The sequence below is a fragment of the Podarcis erhardii genome, assembly GCF_964252035.2.
Source record: "Podarcis erhardii genome assembly, chromosome: 7".
Taxonomy (NCBI): domain Eukaryota; kingdom Metazoa; phylum Chordata; class Lepidosauria; order Squamata; family Lacertidae; genus Podarcis; species Podarcis erhardii.
Window position 1 is genome coordinate 83,710,674 of NC_138511.1, and position 22,439 is coordinate 83,733,112.

Genomic DNA, 22,439 nt, shown 5'->3' on the forward strand with positions numbered 1-22,439 from the left:
ACCAAGCGCTCATCTAGCCTAGCATCATGCTTCTGACAGGGGACAGCTGGAAGCTATTGACCAGGGTGTGAAGGCATCAGTCTTCCCCAGGTATTTGGCTCCAGCACCCGGTTCAACAGGCTCCCTTGGACATCCCATGGAAATATAACCAGGCTGGATCAGGCCAAAGGTCTATCTCAGAGCATCCCCCCAACATTTCTTCGATGAAAACAGGGACGTCTTATTCCATAGTAATTTTATTAGTTATACCTTGCCCATCTGACTGGGTTGCCCCAGCCATTCTGGGCGGCTTCCAATATATAAAAGAGCATAATATTAGCATTAAACATTTAAAAACTTCCCTATACAGGGCTGCCTTCAGACGTCTTCTAAAGGTCGTATAGTTACTTATCTCTTTGGCTGAGGGGGTCGCAAAACTCCGTGCCTTCCAAGATTTCTCTGATGTAAATAGGGACGTCCTAAGAAAAAGTGGGACATTCCGGGATCAAGTCAGAAGCTGAGGCGGCTTCTGTGAATTTGGGACCATCCCTGGAAAACAGGGACACTTGGAGGGTCTTGCATGGAAGCATGCGAGTTGCCATGCCCCCGTGACTGAGTGGCCCTAGGCCACGTGGTGTCAGCATTCACCCCAGCATGTGTGGATGTCACGGGGCGTCCTGGCATCACTCGCACACACAGCACACACATGTGGGTGTGTCATGGGGACATTTGGGGTGGCGGCCCCCTGCCCCCCCCCACTTGGCTCCCCTCTCTGGAAGGAATGTGCCCCTGGCCTGTGGTCCTGCCTTTACTTGTGTGTGCATATCAGAATCCTCACCTTTGCACAATATGCTGTATTCCCTCTCTCCCCCTCCCCAATACAAAAGTAAAAAATGCAGACTTGTTCGTTCACCTGCTTTTGCCTCTGGTCCCACCCACTACTGGAATGTGGCCCCCAGAAAGGATTGTGGCCCTTGGCAGAAAAGGATTCCACACCCCTGACCTAGCTAGACCAACATCCCGCTCTCACTGCGGCCAACTAGACATCTGTGGGAATCTCAGAAGCCAGAAATGAGCTCAAGAGAGCTCTCTGGTTCCATGTTGCTCACTGGGCAGAAGGTGAATCAAACTTTAAAGTTTCAAAAATATTTACATTCAAAATGTCTTGGGTGAGAGTCTCAGAAACTCTGAAGTCACAACTCTTCGTCTGAGACTTTGTGGTGAGGAAGTGAAGGAAAAAACAAAACCTGAACGTAAACACCAAAGGGGTGTGACTTGTATAAGTGAAGTGTGATATAGCTATGTTCACCAGAAAGCAAACCCCCCTAGAAAATCCTTGTGGATGGAAACGGACGTTTCAAGAATCAAAATCCCCAAACCCATATTTTGAAGGGTAGTTTTTTGGAATCTTGGAAGCCTACTTTTGAATTACATTGAGGCCCAGACCTCAGGAGGCTCCATTCAGCGCTAGCCTAGTGATAACTTTTTCGCTGTTTTTAAAAAGTGGTACGAAAGAAACAACCGCTGCTCACAGTGTGAACATTCATCTGACTGTCACCCCTGGTAAATAGGTTGTGAAGGGCGTGTGTGGGTGTTATTTCAGAAATCTGTAAACCCAGGTTGGTTGGTGTTGAGAGTGGGGCAATGTAAATGCATGGGTGCATCGAGAAGGGGTGCCACTTTCGACTCTCTTAAAAGCTGTTGACTGGCTGGCTCAACAACAGGGAAACTCTGGATGAACAGGGAAACTCTAGGCTTCCTAGAGCCCAGAGTAGGAGGCCTCTGTGCTTTCAGACCAAGTTGAATCTTTCCTGTGAATGGAGCTCCTGGCATGTCTCTGCAGGAACGCATGGCTGACACAGCCAAAGGATTCGAGAAGGCTGAGGAACCTGTTCTGAAACTTGACGCCCACGAAAGCGTAGAGCAGTGGGTTGAGGCAGCAGTGGAAGAACCCCAAGCTGGTGGTGACCGTCTCAGCCATGTCCAGTTTGGCCTCCCACTCGCAATCCTTCTGCAGGGCGTTGAAGTCGATCAGGTTCTCGATAAACTCCACCAAGTGATAGGGCGTCCAGCAGAGGAAGAAGACCACCACCACAGCGAGGATGACTCTGAAGGCCTTGTTCTTCTTGGAGCCTTTGGAGTTCATGAGGCTGAGGATGATCCTGATGTAGCAACAGGTCATCGCTACCAGTGGGAGGAAGAAGGCAAGAAGCTGGCTGAAGATGCGGATGAAGAACTTGGCTGAGCTCGAGCCCGGGGGGAAATTGAGGGTGCACGAGGTGGTGTTTTGGCGGGAATCGGGTTCAGAGGTCAGGTAGATGAAATCCGGAAGCGTGAGGAGAATGCAGAGGACCCAAACGGCCAACGAGCTGAGGAGGATGAGAGAGGACCTGCCCCTGTTGTACATGCGAATGACGTAAACAATGGAGAGGTACCTGTCGAAGCTGATGCAGACCAGGAAGAAGATGCTAGCGTAGAAGTTGATCTTGAAAACGCTGCCAACCATCTTGCACATGACGTCCCCAAAGACCCAGCTGTGCACGGCCTGGACAGCCCAGAATGGAAGGGTCAAGACAAGGAGAACGTCTGCAACAGCCAGGTGCAAGATGAAGACATCCGTCCCAGGTAGGGATTCCTTGGCACGCAGCAAGACAGCAATCACCATCACGTTCCCACAGAGCCCCAGGAGGAAAATCAGGATGTAGAAGGGAGGCAGGAAATAGCGCCTGAAGGCCTGGGTGGTGTCGGAGCCACAGAGCAAGGTGTCATTGCTGCTATAGTAGTAGTTGAAGTATGTGCTGTTGTCCATGAAAGAGGCAATGTCAGCTTCTTCACCTGGATTCCAGACATAAGACTAAAAAGGAATAATAATAATTGTTATGATTGTTTCCTGCTTGGCAGGGGGTTGGACTCGATGGCCCTTGTGGTCTCTTCCAACTCTATGATTCTATGATTCATCCTCACCACTACGAGCTGAATAAAGAGCATGAAATCCACTCTTGACTCTGAGTATATTTCAATAGTAGTAGTAATAATAATAATAATAATAATAATAATAATAATAATTGTACCACGGCTATCTGACTGGGTTGCCACACCCATTCTGGGCAGCTTGCAGCATATACAGTGGTACCTCAGGTTAAGTACTTAATTCGTTCCAGGGGTCCGTTCTTAACCTGAAACTGTTCTTAACCTGAAGCACCACTTTAGCTAATGGGGCCTCCCGCCACCGCCACGCCGCCAGAGCACGATTTCTGTTCTCATCCTGAAGCAAAGTTCTTAACCCGAGGTACTATTTCTGGGTTAGCGAAGTCTGTAACCTGAGGCATATGTAACCTGAAGCGTATGTAACCCGAGGTACCACTGTACAAATATATAATTTAACATTTTAAAAAATTCCCATTACAGGGCTGCCTTCAGATGTCATCCAAAACCCAGCTATTTGTTTATTTCCTTGACATCTAACGGAAGGGCGTTCCACAGAGGCCCCCACTGCCGAGAAGGCCCTGTGCCTGGTTCCCTGTAACCTCACTTCTCGCAGTGAGGGAACTGCCAGAAGGCCCTCAGAGCTGGATCTCAGAGTCTGGGCTCAATGATGGGGGTGGAGATGCTCCTTCATGTATACTGGGCCTTTGAGGCAGTTTAGGGTTTTAAACGTCAGCACCAACACTTTGAATGGTGCCTGGAAACGTACTGGCAGCCAATGTAGATCTGTCTGGACCAGTGTTACATGGTCTCTGTTGCCACGCCCAGTCACAGAAAGCTGCCGCTTTCTGGATTAGTTGTAGTTTCTGAGTCACCTTCAAGTTCTCCAAGCGGGAGATAGCCAGGGCATGTGCAACTCTGGTGAGGCAGTGTGCAGGCAGGCAGAGTTGTAGCCACTGGAAGCCCTCTTTCTTACAATGCCTGTCATGGGAGATTTGTGATCAGATATCTCACATCTTTTATATACAGTGATGCCTTGCAAGACGAAAAGAATCCGTTCCGCGATTCTCTTCGTCTAGCGGTTTTTTCGTCTTGCAAAGCAAGCCCATTGACGGCTTAGCGGCTTAGCGCTATTAGCGGCTTAGCGGCTTTTAGCGGCTTAGCGGCTTAGCGGATCAGCTGATAAGCGGCTTAGCAGCTTAGAAAAAGGGGGGGAGGGGAAAAAAGTCGGAAAAACTCGCAAGACATTTTCGTCTTGCGAAGCAAGCCCATAGGGAAATTCGTTTTGCGAAGAGCCTCCAAAATGGAAAACCCTTTCGTCTAGCGGGTTTGCCATCTTGCGAGGCGTTCGTCTTGCGGGGCACCACTGTACAGTGGTACCTTGGATTACCTACGCTTCAGGTGACATACGCTTCAGGTTACAGACTCCGCTAACCCAGAAATAATACCTCAGGTTAAGAACTTTGCTTCAGGATGAGAACAGAAATCGTGCTCTGGCGGCGTGGCGGTGGCGGGAGGCCCCATTAGCTAAAGTGGTGCTTCAGGTTAAGAACGGTTTCAGGTTAAGAACAGACATCTGGAATGAATTAAGTACTTAACCTGAGGTACCACTGTATATAAAAAAAAACCCCTGAAATGCAGCTGCAGGGAGTGGGTAAGCACTATCAGTTTCCTTGAAGAAGCAGTGTGTGGAGGGAGGGCTTAACTCCTTTCTACCTACATCATTTTCCAGATTAAAAACAAACAAAAAAACCAAAACAAAACTGTCCCTTGTGCTCCAATTACTGTGCACTTTAGCAGCTGTTGAGGGGAATATGATTTGGCTAAAACTGAGGGGAGTCAGGAGCTGGCGAGCTTCATTAATGGGCCTCCTACAGAGATCCAATTCTGCAGTTTGCTCAACAAAAGTACAGTGGTACCTCGGGTTACATATGCTTCAGGTTACATACGCTTCAGGTTACACACTCCGCTAACCTAGAAATAGTGCTTCAGGTTAAGAACTTTGCTTCAGGATAAGAACAGAAATCGGGCTCCAGCAGCGCGGCAGCAGCAGGAGGCCCCATTAGCTAAAGTGGTGCTTCAGGTTAAGAACAGTTTCAGGTTAAGAACGGACCTCCAGAACAAATTAAGTACTTAACCCGAGGTACCACTGTATATGTAATAAGAGCAGGAAGGGGATAGAAAGAGCAATTTCGCAGATCAAACCTGAAATACAACAATATACCATGATATTGGTCTAACTCTTATTACACTAATCCAAACTGAGATGGGTAGAATGTACAATCAATGGTCACCTCAGGGCACTGGCAGTTTCATGCACCAGTTGTAGGTTGTGGGAAACTGAGAGAAGCCAACGATGATGATGATGATTTTGCAACTGTCTCTTTAAAGCAGAGCTTTCCAAACTGTGTGTTGTGACATGTTAGTGTGTCGGCCGCAGTGTGTAGGTGTGTCGTGCGAATGCCCCCTGCTCTCCTCCCGGGGATTGAAAGGATTGGTTTAACCTTCGGTTTGCTAGCAAAACTGAATTACTGTGTCGTGAAATGAGGCACGTCTAAAAAAGTGCGTCGCCAACAAGAAAAGTTTGGAAAGCTCTGCTTTAAAGGGATTTGGGACTTCAGTGATGGTTGGCTCTTTCCTACCCATCACACATCCAGGTCACATTTGTCACACAGAGCTTTGGGCACCTTTGGGAGGTCAGGGGAAATGGTTTTGTGGTGTTGATTCACCACCAAATTTCTCCTTCGCCCTGCCTGACAGAACCCGTTTGTGTGGCATTGCGGAGTTCAGGGAGACCCTTGACTGCTCCTCTTCTCCATTCCCCGTTCTCTTATTCTTCTTCAGTGAACAGGCCTTTTCATTACAACCAGGCCATTTTCACACCAAACACATTGAAAGCGCTACAGTACCACACTGAATAGTCATGGCTTCCTGCAAAGGATTCTGGGAGCTGTGGTTTTGTTAAAGGGGCTCAGAGTTCTTGTTTAGTCGTTTATTTGTGTCCAACTCTTCGTGACCCCATGGACCAGAGCACGCCAGGCACTCTTGTCTTCCACTGCCTCCCGCAGTTTGGTCAAACTCATGCTGGTAGCTTCGAGAACGCTGTCCAACCATCTTGTCCTCTGCCGTCCCCTTCTCCTTGTGCCCTCCATCTTTCCCAACATTGGGGTCTTTTCCAGGGAGTCTTCTCTTCTCATGAGGTGGCCAAAGTATTGGAGCCTCAGCTTCAGGATTTGTCCTTCCAGTGAGCACTCAGGGCTGATTTCCTTCAGAATGGAGAGGTTTGATCTTCTTGCAGTCCATGGGACTCTCAAGAGTCTCCTCCAGCACCATAATTCAAAAGCATCAATTCTTCGGGGATCAGCCTTCTTTATGGTCCCATTCTCACTTCCATACATCACTACTGGGAAAACCATAGCTTTAACTATAAAGACCTTTGTTGGCAAGGTGATGTCTCTGCTTTTTAAGATGCTGTCTAGTTCTTAGAAGACCCCTATCCCCGTCCCCTGAGCTACATTTCCCAGAGTGGGTAGGCAATCGACCCCTCTTCACAAGGAACTCTGGGAATTGTAGCTCTGGGAGGTGGGATAGGGGTCTTCTAAGAACTCTGAGCCCCTTTAACAAAACCACAGCTCCCAGAATCCTTTGCAGGAAGCCATGACTGTTCAGTGTGGTACTGTAGCGCTTTAAATGTGTATGGTGTATGGTCTCATGGCAACTCTCAGCGCCCTGAACAAACCGCAACTCACTTCTTCTCGTGGAATAAATGTGCGAATGCGAGCGTGACCAGAATGCCTCTCGCACATGCACACTACTGCTTCAGAAAGACCATTAGTTTAGAGTCTAGCATTCCCCAGCTGTTCCACTCGGACCCCTACCCTCATTTGCCCCTCATCCCACTCCTGCGTCGCCTCACCGGCCCCACAATTCAAAAGCTTAGTTCTGAGAGTTGAAGAGGGGACGCTTAGTTTGTTGGTTCCTTGTGGTGTACGCACTTCATTTCACTCGCCCCTCCACCATCTCTGGTGAAGGCGGTTTTGCAGATTTTCAAGACACCACCACATCTTTCGAAACCTGTCAACAGAGTCATTCGGGGAACGAGTGAGCACGGCACAGAGGAAGGTGCTTCTCTCGTTGTACCTTTGGCTCTCCAAAGGTAGCACATGTTGGCAGTTTGTCTCCCCCTCCCCAAGTGTGGTATTATTGATTTGTTATTTAATTAGAGCATTTTTACCCCGAAAAAGAGACTCCCAGAGTGGCTTATAGGCAATCAATCAAAACTGGACAGCCCCTCTCAGAGAAAACTTAGGTGCCAATTCTTAAATAATAGTTCTTATAATGACCCCCTCAGCTCGGGGGCATGAGGAGGTGCTTGATAGAGCTGGTTTGGGGGCAAACCTGATGGAAGGACCCTACGGCTCATTTCTCCCACTGAGGCAAAAGTATGGCAAAAGCAGAGTTGTCTTTTGACTCCCCTGCCCTTGCTTGAGATACCATACTTTTCTGTCTATAAGACGCCCCCATGTATAAGAACCCCTATTTTGGGGAACTCAAATTTAAGAAAATAGGGGGAAGTTGCCCAGAGTTGCTGAGCTTTTGTGGGGGAGGATTGCCCCAGAGTTGTTGAGTTTTTGGGGGGGAGGATTGCGCACATCAGCGAGCCCGCCAATCATCTGAATGCAACACAACATGAACCGCAAATCGCCCACCCTATTGCCGCAACAGCAGCCAACACTGGACAATCCATAACTCACTTGCAAAAACACCACTGGAAATCTCCACATCGTGTGTCTCATCAGCCCCCCCTCCCCCCCGATGCACTATCCGTGTATAAGACGAGCCCCCCATTTTTGAAGTTAGTTTTCCAGGGGGGGGAAACCTTGTCTAATACACAGGGGGGAATACGGTAATGTCATTAGTGTGTGTGTGTGTGTGTGTGTGTGTAAAAAAGAGAACAAAAGACAGGCAGTTTTGGAATTAGTCAGAGATAGTCGAAGAGTTTTAGACTCCAAAAGCCCTTTCGGGGGTGATGGCAGCATTGCGCTGGAAAATTGACAGGGGAGCAGTGAACTTTGAGGTGTTCGTTAGTGGTACCTCAGGTTAAGCATTTAATTCGTTCCGGAGGTCTGTTCTTAACTTGAAACTGTTCTTAACCTGAAGCACCACTTTAGCTAATGGGGCCTCCTGCTGCCGCTGCACCGCCAGAGCACAATTTCTGTTCTCATCCTGAAGCAAAGTTCTTAACCTGAGGTATTATTTCTGGGTTAGTGGAGTCTGTAACCTGAAGCGTCTGTAACCTGAAGCGTATGTAACCCGAGGTACCACTGTATAACTGCAATCCCATCCATCGCAGAATCGTCACAGATCTCCTTCCAAGCAAACAGAACCTTGGTGCAGGCTGGGTCCCCAGCATTTTCACCATGTGGGGAAACTGGGGGGGTCACAGCAGGGCATTTTCCTTGCACACACAGAAGGCCCCGGGTTCAACCCCTGGCATTTCCAGGTACAGCTGGGAGAAACCAGTGTGTGAAATGCTCTGGTAAAGGTAAAGGGACCCCTGACCATTAGGTCCAGTCATGGCCGACTCTGGGGTTGCGGCGCTCATCTCGCTTTATTGGCTTCCGGGTCATGTGGCCAGCAGGACTAAGCCACTTCTGGTGAAACCAGAGCAGCGCACGGAAACGCTATTTACCTTCCCACTAGAGCGGTACCTATTTATCTACTTGCACTTTGATGTGCTTTCGAACTGCTATGTTGGCAGGACCATGGACCGAGCAACGGGAGCTCACCCCGTCGTGGGGATTCGAACCGCCAACCTTCTGATCAGCAAGTTCTAGGCTCTGTGGTTTAACCCACAGCGCCACCCGTGTTCCTAGATTATTATTATTATTACCTAAATTCATACTTCCAGATAGCCTGTTTGACCTAAGGGTGCAGCAAGAACCCTGCTGAATCAGCTCTTATTGGGCCTAGAATGTTGATTCCCACAGTGGTCAGGCAAAGGACTCTTGAGGAGAACACAAAAGAACAGCTTTGCCCCCCCTTCCTTTCTCTATTTCTCGCCCCCTCCTCTTTCTCTCCCATCTCCATGACTCCCTCGCTACCTTCTCACTGGTCCCTCTCCCTTCCTCACCCCCTCAACTTCCTCCCTGACACATCGCACCCTTTGAAGCAGCTTCCCCACCACAAACACAAGACAATGGTTGCTGCACATCGTTTGCGATGCTCCTGAATCCACCACTGTACATAATTAGTTCTAGTAAACGATCCTGGCCTGCAGGACTGCGTGCCAGAGATGGCAGTTTTGGGGGGGGGGGCAGAGTGTGATAGCCATGAGAAATAATACTTCTGCTCTGTCTCATACACACCAAACATACATGTGGGCTGCATTCCTGCAAGAGAACCAACTTTGGGTTAACCAGAACGCGGTTAAATGCACACACACTTCCAGGAAACATGTCAAATGTTGCTCTAAACAAGTTCAATGCAGGTAACAGCAAAAAGAAAAAAAGGAAAGAAAAAGAAAGAGCCACACACACATCTTGCATCCTTTCCTCCAGTGTAAATCTTCCCTTTTAAATTAACTGAGCTTTCCCCCCCCCAGAATCAATTGTCATTATGCTCAGGGAAGGACAAGTATGGCAGTTTTTTGTTCCTCCTCAGTTTCTCATTTTACACATTATTTTTTTCAAAGCAATGTTATATACTTTAATGTCTCATTTCCCTAATACGTCCAATGTAATGCACACTTTATGCTAGCGTACACATTTTTGCAGACGTTCGGATGTGCAAAATTCGGATGTGTGGGTTTCGAAGGACTTTCAGTTCTTGTGTTGTTTTGGAGACCAAATCAAGTGAGCTTGGATTTAAGTGCAAACTGGGTCAAATTCCACCCTCCTCCTGAATTAAGGTCCAATGCTGCTCCTGATTCCGGCCGACTTGTTTCAAGTCGACCAGGAGGATGAAATCTGATCACCGTAGGCAGCCGTCTTGTGGCCTCTACAGCTTCAAACAGGCCCGGTTAAAAAGATTAAAAGAAGATGAAAACTACTTTTGTCACTGTCAGCCAAGATGCAAGGATCATGGAATGCGAAGAGATTAAGGAGATCTCCTGCTGTGAAAGTGCGCTGGGGGGAGGGGATCTTTGGCTCCCATTCAGCTGTGAGCACCACACTCTTGCCAGAGCTGTGCACTTCAAAATGCAGCTGTTGCTCCAGCCAGCTGCTCTGAACAAAGATAAATGTGGACAAGCCTGGGAGTTCAGGGCAACAACACATGAGCAACCACGAAACCAAAGGTCCCGTGTTCGATTCCTGGCACCTCCAACTCTGAAAAGAATCAGGCAGCAGATGAGTCACCCCAGAGAGCCCCGTCAGTCACAGTTTCCAGCCCTGATAAGTCTGTTCTGGCAAAAACAACAAAGGCACACACTTTACATTTACAGTGGATACCTTCACAGTTGCACGTCACATGCTGTGCTGAGCTCAGACAGGCAGGCAGGTGGGTGAGGGCAGTGGCAGAGCAACTTGCCAACATGGCAGCTGTGGGGATTGTTATCACACCTGCCTTCCCACACGACCTGAGTAGTGATCTGCCTTAGACACTGCCCCATGGCTCCATCAGGCGATCAAAGTTGGCATCTTTACAGAAAGATATGGGCCATCACACAGGAACAATGGGAGCTGCCTCATACCGAGCCAAACCATTGGTCCATCAAACTCCATACAGTGGTACCTCGGGTTAAGAACTTAATTCATTCCAGAGGTCCATTCTTAACCTGAAACTGTTCTTAACCTGAAGCACCACTTTAGCTAATGGGGCCTCCCGCTGCTGCTGCACCGCCAGAGCACGATTTCTGTTCCTATCCTGAAGCAAAGTTCTTAACCTGAAGCACTATTTCTGGGTTAGCGGAGTCTGTAACCTGAAGCGTATGTAACCTGAAGCGTATGTAACCTGAGGTACCACTGTATAGCACCCCCCCACACACACACACACAGAATCCCAGGAACTGTGGTTTGCCTGCACAGAACTGCATTCCCAGCACCCTTAACAAACTACAGTTCCTGGGATTTCTTAGGGTGTGTGCATGTGCTTTAAATGTCTGGTGTGCGCATAGCAGAAGAGGTGTGAAATCCCATAAATGCACGCCGCATAGGTCACAGATGGACAGATAAATAGCCTGACCTGGTTTGTATCCTGCACAAGTTGGAAGGAGGCAATCAAGCTCCTTTGCCTCTCTCCAAACAGCTGATAGGAAGAATCACGGGTTTTTCTTAAAAGAAGAACTCTGCACATGCCTCTAGGGCAGTGGGATCAGGGAGGGAAGCATAGGGGATGCCTTATTCTCTGTTAGCATCTTGACCCTCTGTTAGCATCTTGACCCTTAGCTCAGCATTGTCTTCTCCAACCTGCAGTCACTCTCCAAAACTTAAAACTGTTTTCAACGTATTTTAAAATGTTGTAACCCACCCTGGGACCTTAGGGTGAAGGGCAGGTAATACATTAAAACAAGATTTAAGAAAAATAGCAAAACCATTACTACAATCATGGCAAGCACATTCAAAATCCAGCGACTAGCAAGAAAAGCAGAAAAGAAAAGCTATTGCAGGTCATGAGTTGTGAATGAAAGTCAACTGCAGCCGCAGCAGTCTCTGAAATAGTTATGAATGAATCTCTGTTCCACAGTCGCAAGCACCCATTTATTTCAATATAAGTGTCATAAATATCCCCACATGGCTTATCCATTTCATCAGTACTGGCTCCCAGTACGTTTCCGAGCACAATTCAAAGTGCTGGTGCTGACCTTTAAAGCCCTAAACGGTCTCAGTCCAGTATATCTGAAGGAGCGTCTCCACCTCCATCATTCTACCCGGACACTGAGGTCCAGCGCCGAGGGCCTTCTGGTGGTTCCCTCGCTGCGAGAAGTCAAGTTACAGGGAACCAGGCAGAGGGCCTTCTCGGTAGTGGCACCCGCCCTGTGGAACACCCTCCCACCAGATGTCAAAGAGAAAAATATCTACCAAACTTTTAGAAGACATCTAAAGGCAGCCCTGTTTAGGGAGGCTTTTAATGTTTAATACGTTACTGTGTTTTAGTGTTTGCTGGAAGCCGCCCAGAGTGGCTGGGGAAACCCAGCCAGATGGGCAGGGTATAAATAATAAATTATTATTATTATTATTATTATTATTATTATTATTATTATTATCATCATCATCATCATCATCATCAGTAACGTTGGTTTGTTGTTTGTTGTTAATGAGAGTTATCTTCTTGAGGATTAGAGACATGTATAGTGTCACCTGAAATAGGTTTAGAGGAGGTTCTCTGTTTTGCTCCTCTGTAGCTTTAGAGGTAACAAATCTGAGACTGGAATCCTTTGAACATCAGGGAGTGAGCTTCCTTGAGCTCAATAGGACTCCCCAATTGTATGCACGTAGGATCAGGCTGCAAAATAATCTCAGAAGGCAAATCTGGATTGGTGGCTCTCTGTGCTTTTGGCAATGTTGCTTCTCGCAGCACAACTCTTGATTCTTTAAATGTCTCAAAGGGGCTTATTAGAACGGTGATGCTGGAAGTTTGAATCTAATATCTGTGATATGGCACCTGTGGTCGTCTAGGCGATGCTGAACTCCCAACTTCTGTCAGCCCAGCCAGCATGGTCCGTGCTGGGAGTTGCAATCTAACAACATGTGGAGGGCTACAGATTCCCCATTTCTGATCTGAATGTAGCCTGATATTCAGCTCCATTCAAACAAGGCTAGCAGTCTAGTGAGAACAGCTCCTACCTTCAATGCCCTCTGGCAAACTGCATTCCTAAATTATTTCATTCCTAAATTATTAGCTCAGTGGGTAGATCACGAGACTTTTAATCCCAGGTTTGTGGGTTTGTGTCCCATGTTGGACAAAATATTCCTGCTTTGCAAGACTAAATGACTCTTGTGGCCCCTTCCAACTCTGCCATTCTATGATTCTGTCCCCGCACTTGTTTTTTCAAGGCATCAGGCTCCCCACCCACCCAGGCTCTGTAAAATTTTACGTTCCCTGCCCACCGCATTGTAGGATGTGCAGTCTACAAATATGTGCAGCCCCATCAAAACCCAGACAACAATATCATCAGCTAAGTGTTATTGGTAGGTTTTCTTTCATATTAGTAATCTACTTTAAGCAACTTCTGTGTGGATGGGGAAAATGACACACACACACACACACACACACACACACACAACAATTAACCCAGTTTTAAGAGCAAAGTAGATTGGAAGCAGTGCTGTCTATGCCTTATTTGATTATACGATCACAAATATAACCAGAGATGGAGAAACTCACCATAGCTAGAAGTGTTTAGACTCCACGTAGCCCAACGGAGTACACGGGAGGAGGTTCTGCAAAGGATGGAGCCTTTGATCTGGCCTAGACTATTTTATATCCTCTCTCTGCCGAGCGGAGGGCAGGAAGTCTGTTGAGGTAAAAGTATGGTGTGATTGCACAGCATGAAAGGGGGCTGGAGATTTGCCTCCCCCTGGCCTGCCAAGGCTCCTGACATCGTGCAGAGTGCATGTCCCCCTCCTCTCAGCGACGACTGGATTGGTTGAAGAATCCAGGGCAGAGAGAAACCTCTCAATGAGGCTTTGAAAGAGGCACTTCTCAATAAGAAATTCAGCATCAAGTGGAAAGTAGGAGTGAAACCTACTTTCCCTCGGTGGAATCCATTATGTACATTAAAAAGGGGAAAGCAAGCTGTGTGTGTGTGTGTGTGTGTGTGTGTGTGTGTGTGTGTGTGTGCACTTGCATGCATACTTGAAGCCAGAAGCTGATAAACTATTTCATCACAGTGGATCATTAAATGATTTAGGATCACCAGCTATTTTCACCAAGCCTGCTCCCCTCACCAGATGCAAACATGTACAGAGATTTTTAAAGCGCATGTAGAAGAAAGAGAGCGTTGTCTCAAGTGCATGAAAATATGATATCTTCCTCCTAAGTGCAGATCCAAGTCACCCGGAATAGGCATCACAAATGTTTATTAAACACATAAATTGTTCAGCATGTGGCAGGAATCCACCCAGCACTCATGGGAAAATGTGGCATGATCTCTTAGAGTAATCAAATGAAACTTGACATGATAAAAGCCTGTGATTTTATCAGGGCAAGTTACTTGTTTACTTTTGTAACAATTGTTTTCTCAAAATGTATCTTCTGTACCATGAAAATAAATAAAAAATGTGTGTGTAGGCATCGCTACATATAGCAGAAGTGTTTCGCATCAGAAAGGACTCATCCAGGCTACCTTTTGCACCACACTTTCCAAGCACAGATCCAGTATTTAAATCTCTTTGTCTGAGCATTTCTCTCTCTCTTTTTTGGGTGTGTCCAGTTCTTTCCCTGGGAAAACCAGAGTTTTGCTGCTGAATCAGAGCAAATGGCAAATCTGGGGGGAAATTGATTGCCGTTTTCTCCGATTCAACGGTAAAACATGGGTTTGCCCAGCGAAAGCACAGGGACCAAAAAAAGAGAAACTATGGCACAAAGGGAATTCTGGAAGAGCCCCCAGTCTGCACCAATTATGCCTGATTCACTGAAATATCACACGTCACAGTATCAATATGGGTTTTTACGTGTGCTAACTATACAAGTAACAGATCCTGCAAATCCAGTCAAATGTTACCATCATATTGCCATAGTATTAATAGACTGGCTCCTGAATCCAAAAGAACCAATCATGGCTCAGATCGCAACTCCCCCTGTTTTTCATATTTAGCTAACACCTAAGGCACTGTGGGTTAAACCACAGAACCAAGGACTTGCCAATCAGAAGGTCAGTGGTTTGAATCCCCACGACAGGGTGAGCTCCTGTTGCTCGGTCCCTGCTCCTGCCAACCTAGCAGTTCGAAAGCATGTCAAAGTGCAAGTAGATAAATAGGTACCGCTCCGGCGGGAAGGTAAACAGCGTTTCCATGCACTGCTCTGGTTCTCCAGAAGTGGCTTAGTCATGCTGGCCACATGACCCGGAAGCTGTACGCCGGCTCCCTCGGCCAATAAAGCGAGATGAGCACCGCAACCCCAGAGTCGGCCACGACTGGACCTAATGGTCAGGGGTCCCTTTACCCTTTACCTTTTAAGGTCTTCCACTGGAATGTGGCTGTAACGCTGCTACAATAGTCCAACCTTCACAAGGGCCACTAAAGTTTAGGTCTCCCTATCTGTCACCTTCTCCTTTCATCTCACCCTGAATCACAGCAAGGCTTCTGCCTTGAGCCTGAACTTCAAAATCAGAGCAAGGTCTCTGTGCATTCCCACCAGGCCGCGTTTTATCAGCTTGCCCGGCAGGATCAATGACGCGAATCCCTTTCTAGCACAGGGCTAAGGTCCGTGGTTCATTATTATAAGCGCAGGAGCAGGGACTGGTAATATGGTTGGCAACATTGTCCTGAAGGTAGGCTGAATCCAGTGCCAAACCTTGGCTGGACTGAACCTGAACCCAACAGGCAGAACCTTAGTCAAAGTGCAACCCAAATTGGAACCGAATTGAAACACTCCCTATCTGAGTAGATTTGAGCCAGTTGGGATTCTGCTGGTGAAAGGCTCCCTAACAGCTGCACATTTTCTTGCTATGTGCCTGCAGTCAACTCTACTTTATCTGTTGCCTTATTATGAAACAAACAGGAGTAGCTGGATCAGAGGGAGTGTACTGGCTGGCTGTATTGACATTTGGAATCTTCTTCGGTGATCACTCGTAGCCGAGTAAGATTGTCTTCCATGAACGGTGTGTCCGTAGGTGACTATGGAGGCCAATTCTGGATCCACACATCTTTCCACAGTGGGGACATTGGTTTTCAGGTAGGAGTTGATCACAGTAAGTATTTGCCAAATTTGCCTTCCTCTTAGCTCATTTCTCCCTTTCATCCTGAGTTCATGCTTCTTCAAAGTCCATGATGTCTTTGGTAAAGGCTATTTTCTAATTGGAGCGCTCGCAGGCCAGTGTTTCCCAATTTTCTGTGCATTTCTTTTTAGATTTGCCTTGAGAGCATCTTTAAACCTCTTTTGTTGTACTGGAATAACCCAGGCCAGACTGAAGAGAAGTGAAACTCTTGATTTTAAGAAACGCAACAGTTTCTTTTCCAGGCTCAGATCGTCAAGAAACTTTAAGGGGTGACTTATGTCCGTACACTCAAGACAATACGCATAAATGAATGTTCAGTTTGAATTCTGCCGACCGGGAATTTGAAGTCATATCTGCAGAACTGATGAAACCAGGAGGAGCAATTAACTAGCAGAGGTGTGAAAACGTTCAATTGTGGACAGCCATCAGAAACATTTCTGGTTGATGTTTTTTAAAATTAATTTTTTTAAAAATTAAAACATGCCAAGAGAGAGCAGGAATAAATATGTACAGCTAATTTACCACCGTTTTGTAACTCAACCAATCTGAGTTTGTTCAGGAGGCCCACAAGTTGGCCATCTCTTATCTGCACCCAAGGTTGCCCATTGTCCCCTGCCCTACCCTGGCCAGTCATTTTAAAAAACTGAATCACACATACATGTGCATCATGGGAAAGGGCAAGAGCATCTGTTTTGCATGCAGTAGGTCCCAGATTCAACCCTCAGCATCTCCAGATAGGGCTGTAAATGTTCCTCACCTGAATTCCTGGAGGGCCACTGCCATTTAATGCAGATAAAAGCTAGATGGACCAACCTCTGCTGGGTGTAAGGCAACTTCCTCTATGAAAGTTGTTGTTGCTGCTGCTGCTACTATTATTATAACTATTTCCCACATCTCCTCCAAGGAGCCCAAGCATGGTTCTCCCCTTCCCTATTTGTGTCCTCATGAAGAAGAAAAAGAGTTTGGATTTGATATCCCGCCTTTCACTCCCCTTAAGGAGTCTCAAAGCGGCTAACATTCTCCTTTCCCTTCCTCCCCCACAACACTCTGTGAGGTGAGTGAGACCGAGAGACTTCAGAGAAGTGTGACTGGCCCAAGGTCACCCAGCAGCTGCATGTGGAGGAGAGGGGAAGCGAACCTGGTTCACCAGATTACGAGTCCACCGCTCTTAACCACTACACCACACTAGCTCTCACTTACTGTATGTTCCTTGTATATGTCAATAATATATCATCCTAATATTGATTTTTTTTCCTTACCTGAAGTTTGCTTCACTACTCTGCCCCAAGCCCCAGAATCCTTACCTAATTTTACTTCCAAAACCTGTGCATTGCCCTGGAAGAAGAAGAAGAGTTTGGATTTGATATCCCGCCTTTCACTCTCCTTAAGGAGTCTCAAAGCGGCTAACATTCTCCTTTCCCTTCCTCCCCCACAACAAACACTCTGTGAGGTGAGTGGGGCTGAGAGACTTCAAAGAAGTGTGACTAGCCCAAGGTCACCCAGCAGCTGCATGCGGAGGAGCTGGGAAGCGAACCCGGTTCACCAGATTACGAGTCCACCGTTCTTAACCACTACACCATGCTGGCTCCCTGACCTGAGGCACATCAGAGTAATCAGGTCTGTCTGAGAAGTGGGCTGGCTCTGGAAGACATTTGTTTACGCAGAGTGCCCACCCCCATTTCACCGCTGTCACTGGCTCCTGACAACCTGACAAGGCAAGTCAGGCTTAGAGAGACTGGGACTGGCCCACGTGAGTTGAGTCCAGAGGTGCCAGCTTCTCCAGAGGATCGGGGGAGCCCCGTGTAACATCGCACAATGTCCTCTGAATATTCAGGGCACTGAAACTGCCTCAGCTCCTAGGAGACAGCACCTATGGTTGAGTGGGAAGATTTGAACCCTAGTTTTCCAGGTCCTGGTCCAACATTCTAGCCAATACACTTGTTTCACACAAGCTGGCTACCTGCAGCAGGAGTTGAGAACCCTCTTTCAGCCTGAGGGTTGGTTTCCCACCTGGTCAATCTTCCAAGTGCCAAAGGTTCCAGAGGCAAAGTGGGGTGGGTGGGGCAAGATGTTGTGCCACTTACTGTGATGGCATGGGATTCGGACTCGGATGCTGAACCTGAGTGATCCCAGCCTGCACAGGATTCTCTGCCTCCAGAACCAGCTGAGCTGGGGCTGGGGCGTGAGCCTGAAGGGTCCTCACCTGTGCGGGATCCTCAGGTGCAGGCACCAGCTGAGTCTGCTCTGGCTCCTGAGGTGATGGAGGACCCATTGCCTGCAGGTGCTCCACTCTCAGCCCCGTCAGGGGAAGCTGAGGTTGCCTCTGGGTCCGGTAACCCTCCAGCCTCTCCTGAGCTGCAGAGGCTCAGGGCAGAGGGGCGGAGGGAATTAAGTTCCCGCAGGAGGAGTGCTCGCCTCCAGGCCAGGAGAGGCGAGTCACCAGAGGATCGGGGCTGCCCTATGCCTTGGGGCAAATAAAAGCCGGCCAGCCCCAGTCCCAAGTTGCGGGAGCAACATTGTTGGTTGCTAGTTCCTGCCTGAACCCTGTCCTGCTTTTCTGCCTGACCCGCCCTGGCTCCCTGCTTGCAAGCCTGTTCCTGACTTCACCCGACTCCCTGCCTTGCACCCAGATGTGAAACTGGTTCTCGCTTCCGCTCAGCAAAAGTGGGAAGTGTGTGGGGTGGATCTCTGGAAACAGAGGAGGAAGAGCTCAGGAGCCTCAAGTGGAGATTTGGCACAGTGGAATGGTTCGCATTGGCAAGAGTTGCAGAGATAAGGAACACTGAAGGTCACTGTCTAATTTGAAATATCCAGTCAAGTTGTTGTCTGCAGGTGGTAAGAAGTGTCTTCTGGGTGAGACAAAATGGCCACCTAGTTCAGGATCCTGTTCTCAGAGTGGCTGAAACAAAAGACAGATAAAAGGCGTAGCAGAAAGATGGCCCCTCCCACTTTTGCTCTGGCCCCACCCGCTGCAGGCTTCATCCTGCCCTCAGTTGGTGTGTGGCCCTGAAAGATAGACTCTGAAGAAATGTGTACAAAAACTTGGTCTATACTCTAGCTCTGTGATACATCCACATTTCCTTCAGTTCCTTAGACAGGGATTTGCACATCAAGTACAGTGGTACCTTGGTTTAAGAACAGCTTAGTTTATGAACAACTTGGATTAAGAACGCAGCAAACCCGGAAGTAGATGTTTTGGTTTGTGAACTTTGCCTTGGATTAAGAACATGTTTCACTTCCTGTTGAGTGTGTTCCATTTGTAAATTGAGTCCCCACTGCTATGGGAAAGCACGCCTTGGCTTAAGAATGCTTTGGTTTAAGAACAGACTTCCAGAATGGATTAAGTTTCTAAACCAAGGTTCCACTGTAATCTAAAATTGACAAAACCTACCCAGTGAAGACACAGGTGGCGCTGTGGGTTAAACCACTGAGCTTAGGACTTGCCGATCAGAAGGTCGGTGGTTTGAATTCCCATGACGGGGTAAGCTCCCGTTGTTCGGTCTCAGCTTCTGCCAACCTAGCAGTTCGAAAGCACGCAGTGCAAGTAGATAAATAGGTACCACTCCAGCAGGAAGGTAAACAGCGTTTCCGTGCGCTGCTCTGGTTCACCAGAAGCGGCTTAGTTATGCTGGCCACATGACCCGGAAGCTGTACGCCGGCTCCCTCGACCAATAAAGCGAGATGAGCGCCGCAACCCCAGAGTTGGCCATGACTGGACCTAATGATCAGGGGTCTCTTTACCTTTACCCAGTGAAGAAACAGAGGGACAAAGTCAAAGCGTAACCCAGAAGAGGGTTGATGTCGTGTAGCAGTGAGTGTTTGGGATGTGGAGAAAGATGATCTGAAGTGAAGACCAGGGGAGCAAGAGTTGCAATTTCCAAGTGCTGGAAAGATTTCCAAACGAATAGCCTTGAATTTTGTTGGCATCCGCCGGTCTCGGGACTTAATGGAGGAGAGGGCCTTTGGGGGTGAAGTCAAATGCTTAGAAGGTTGCAGCGCCCGCTGTGGCTTTAGAGACTGATAGGGGAGAGACATGTTTTGTTGCAGCTGGGGCAGATGGAGGTGTCTGGTTGTGCATCTGCAGACTAACCCTGGTGTTTCTTCTCTCTGTGTTCCTCCCAAAAGTCATCCCTCCTTTGGTCACTGCTATGGATGCACAACCTGTTGCAAGGGATTCGCACCTGGCAGGCTGATGTTAAGACCAAACTCTCTGCAGACTTGAACAAAAGGGTTGGTGAGTCTCTGTAGAGCTTCTTGGTGTGCTGTCAAGGTTGCATCATCTGCAGACACCATCTCTCAGAGAAAGGCCCACCACGATTTTTTCTTGGTGCACAAACATGCCAGGTTGAACAGATCCCATTTCTCTTTGATGCAGCTTTGACCATCTTCAGTCGAGCTGAAGGCACATGAGAGCAACAGGGAGAAAGAAGTGCCAAAGGTAGCCTGGAACCTGCAAGGAAGTTGCTTATTACCGTATTTTTTGCTCTATAAGACTCGCTTTTTCCCTTCTAAAAAGTAAGGGGGAATGTGTGTGCGTCTTATGGAGCGAATGCAGGCTGCGCAGCTATCCCAGAAGCCAGAACAGCAAGAGGGATTGCTGATTTCACTGCTGTTCTGGCTTCTGAGATTCAGAATATTTTTTTTCTTGTTTTCCTCCTCCAAAAACTAGGTGCGTCTTGTAGTCTGGTGCGTCTTATAGAGCGAAAAATATGGGTAGTTAAGAAGTGGAACAAGCAAGAATTTATTTATTTGTCTGCTCAATTCTTCCAACTTATGATGATATCATAGATGATTTGTTTGCAACAATCCTCAACACCACTTTACGTTCAGCTAAGACGGTTTCTTTTGTGTGCCTTTCTTTAAATTTAATAAAAATCATTCAAACCAACAAAACCAAAAGTAATATGCACAGAGCAGTTGCTCAGCAGGTTTTTCCCCCCACAATCTGAGCTTGGATTCCCAATTTGCATAGCAGACGTAGGAGGAAATAACTGTGTGGTTCAGTTCTCCTTCCCCTCGTTCTTCATATGGTCTGCTGCATTCCGGTCCTTAAAAAAAGGTAGGCAAGCAGGTAGGTGGAGTATTGCAAGCCTGTTCAGATATATAGAATATTAGCATGTGTTTTTAGGGATGCGGGTGGCGCTGTGGGTTAAACCGCAGAGCCTAGGATTTGCCGATCAGTAGGTTGCCGGTTCGAATCCCTGTGACGGGGTGAGCTCCCGTTGCTCGGTCCCTGCTCCTGCCAACCTAGCTGTTCGAAAGCACGTCAAAGTGCAAGTAGATAAATAGGTACCGCTCCAGCGGGAAGGTAAACGGCGTTTCCAAGCGCAGCTCTGGTTCGCCAGAAGCGGCTTAGTCATGCTGGCCACATGACCCGGAAGCTGTACGCCGGCTCCCTCGGCCAATAAAGCAAGATGAGCGCCACAACCCCAGAGTCGTCCGCGACTGGACCTAATGGTCAGGGGTCCCTTTACGTTTACCTTAAGCTTACTATTGGTATTATTTTCCGAATGTTTAAAACAATTGTTTTTACCTATTTTGCCAATAATTTTATTGCGCTATTCTTTACACAAACCGCTTTGAGCGTTTCTTTCAATGATCGCGCGGTATAGAAACGTTATGAAATAAATAAATAGGCGCTCGTGGTGTGGAGTTGTTTGAGCTTTTCTGTTCTGAACATCTTTATCACACCATCTCAACACCTGCTCAGGTCCTTTTAGCATCGGCTCTGCCTTTCCCCAGTCTGATTGGCATGACGGAGCTCAACAGGAAGACTAAGTAAGTCACACATGGCGGTTTCGTTTTCACACCTTCATCATCAACGAAAAGGCTGGCAGGTTTTCTGATCTCCCATCTTCTCTTTGCGGTTTCTGAGTTCGCACTTTGCTTACTTTGCAGCCAGGTGGAAAGACATCAGAAAGGGGGGGGGGGAGACCAGGACTGTAAAAGAGAGAGAAAAAGACGTTACGTCTCATGTCATGAGCTCAGTGACACTTCCACTTCTCATTTGTGTAGGGTTTTTTTTGTTTTGAATTGAGTTCAGTTTCAAGTAGGGACATTTGATTTGGCTTGCATTTAAAGTTGAACTTTCCTAATTTGTCCATTCTGAGACAACACGCAAACTGGAACACACCCATCCTTTGAAATTCACACTTCCCTGAATTTTGCAGTTCTCCGATGTTTACAAAACTGCACATTCCGAGGTGAAGTGTACGTATACCAGTGAAAGTAGCTTTTGTTGTTGTTTAGTTGTTTAGTCATTTAGTCGTGTCCGGCTCTTCGTGACCCCATGGACCAGAGCACGCCAGGCACTTCTGTCTTCCACTGCCTCCCACAGTTTAGTCAAACTCATGTTTGTAGCTTCGAGAACACTGTCCAACCATCTCATCCTCCATCGTCCCCTTCTCCTTGGGCCCTCCATCTTTCCCAACATCAGGGTCTTTTCCAGGGAGTCTTCTCTTCTCATGAGGTGGCCAAAGTATTGGAGCCTCAGCTTCAGGATCTGTCCTTCCAGTGAGCACTCAGGGCTGATTTCCTTCAGAATGGAGAGGTTTGATCTTCTTGCAGTCCGTGGGACTCTCAAGAGTCTCCTCCAGCACCATAATTCAAAAGCATCAATTCTTCAGCAATCAGCCTTCTTTATGGTCCAGTTCTC

At 47.6% G+C, this 22,439-nt stretch overlaps 1 protein-coding gene across 1 annotated transcript; it reads right to left on the minus strand.

Annotated features, from left to right (window-relative positions):
• Positions 1-220: 220 nt before the first annotated feature.
• On the minus strand, positions 221-13,827 carry CXCR3 (C-X-C motif chemokine receptor 3). Its single transcript, XM_081869354.1, has 2 exons — positions 13,231-13,827; positions 221-2,833 (listed from the first exon to the last, which is right to left on the minus strand). Exons 1-2 carry the CDS (start codon positions 13,231-13,233, stop codon positions 1,739-1,741), a joined length of 1,098 nt encoding a protein of 365 aa, XP_081725480.1. The 5' UTR covers positions 13,234-13,827; the 3' UTR covers positions 221-1,738.
• Positions 13,828-22,439: the final 8,612 nt, after the last annotated feature.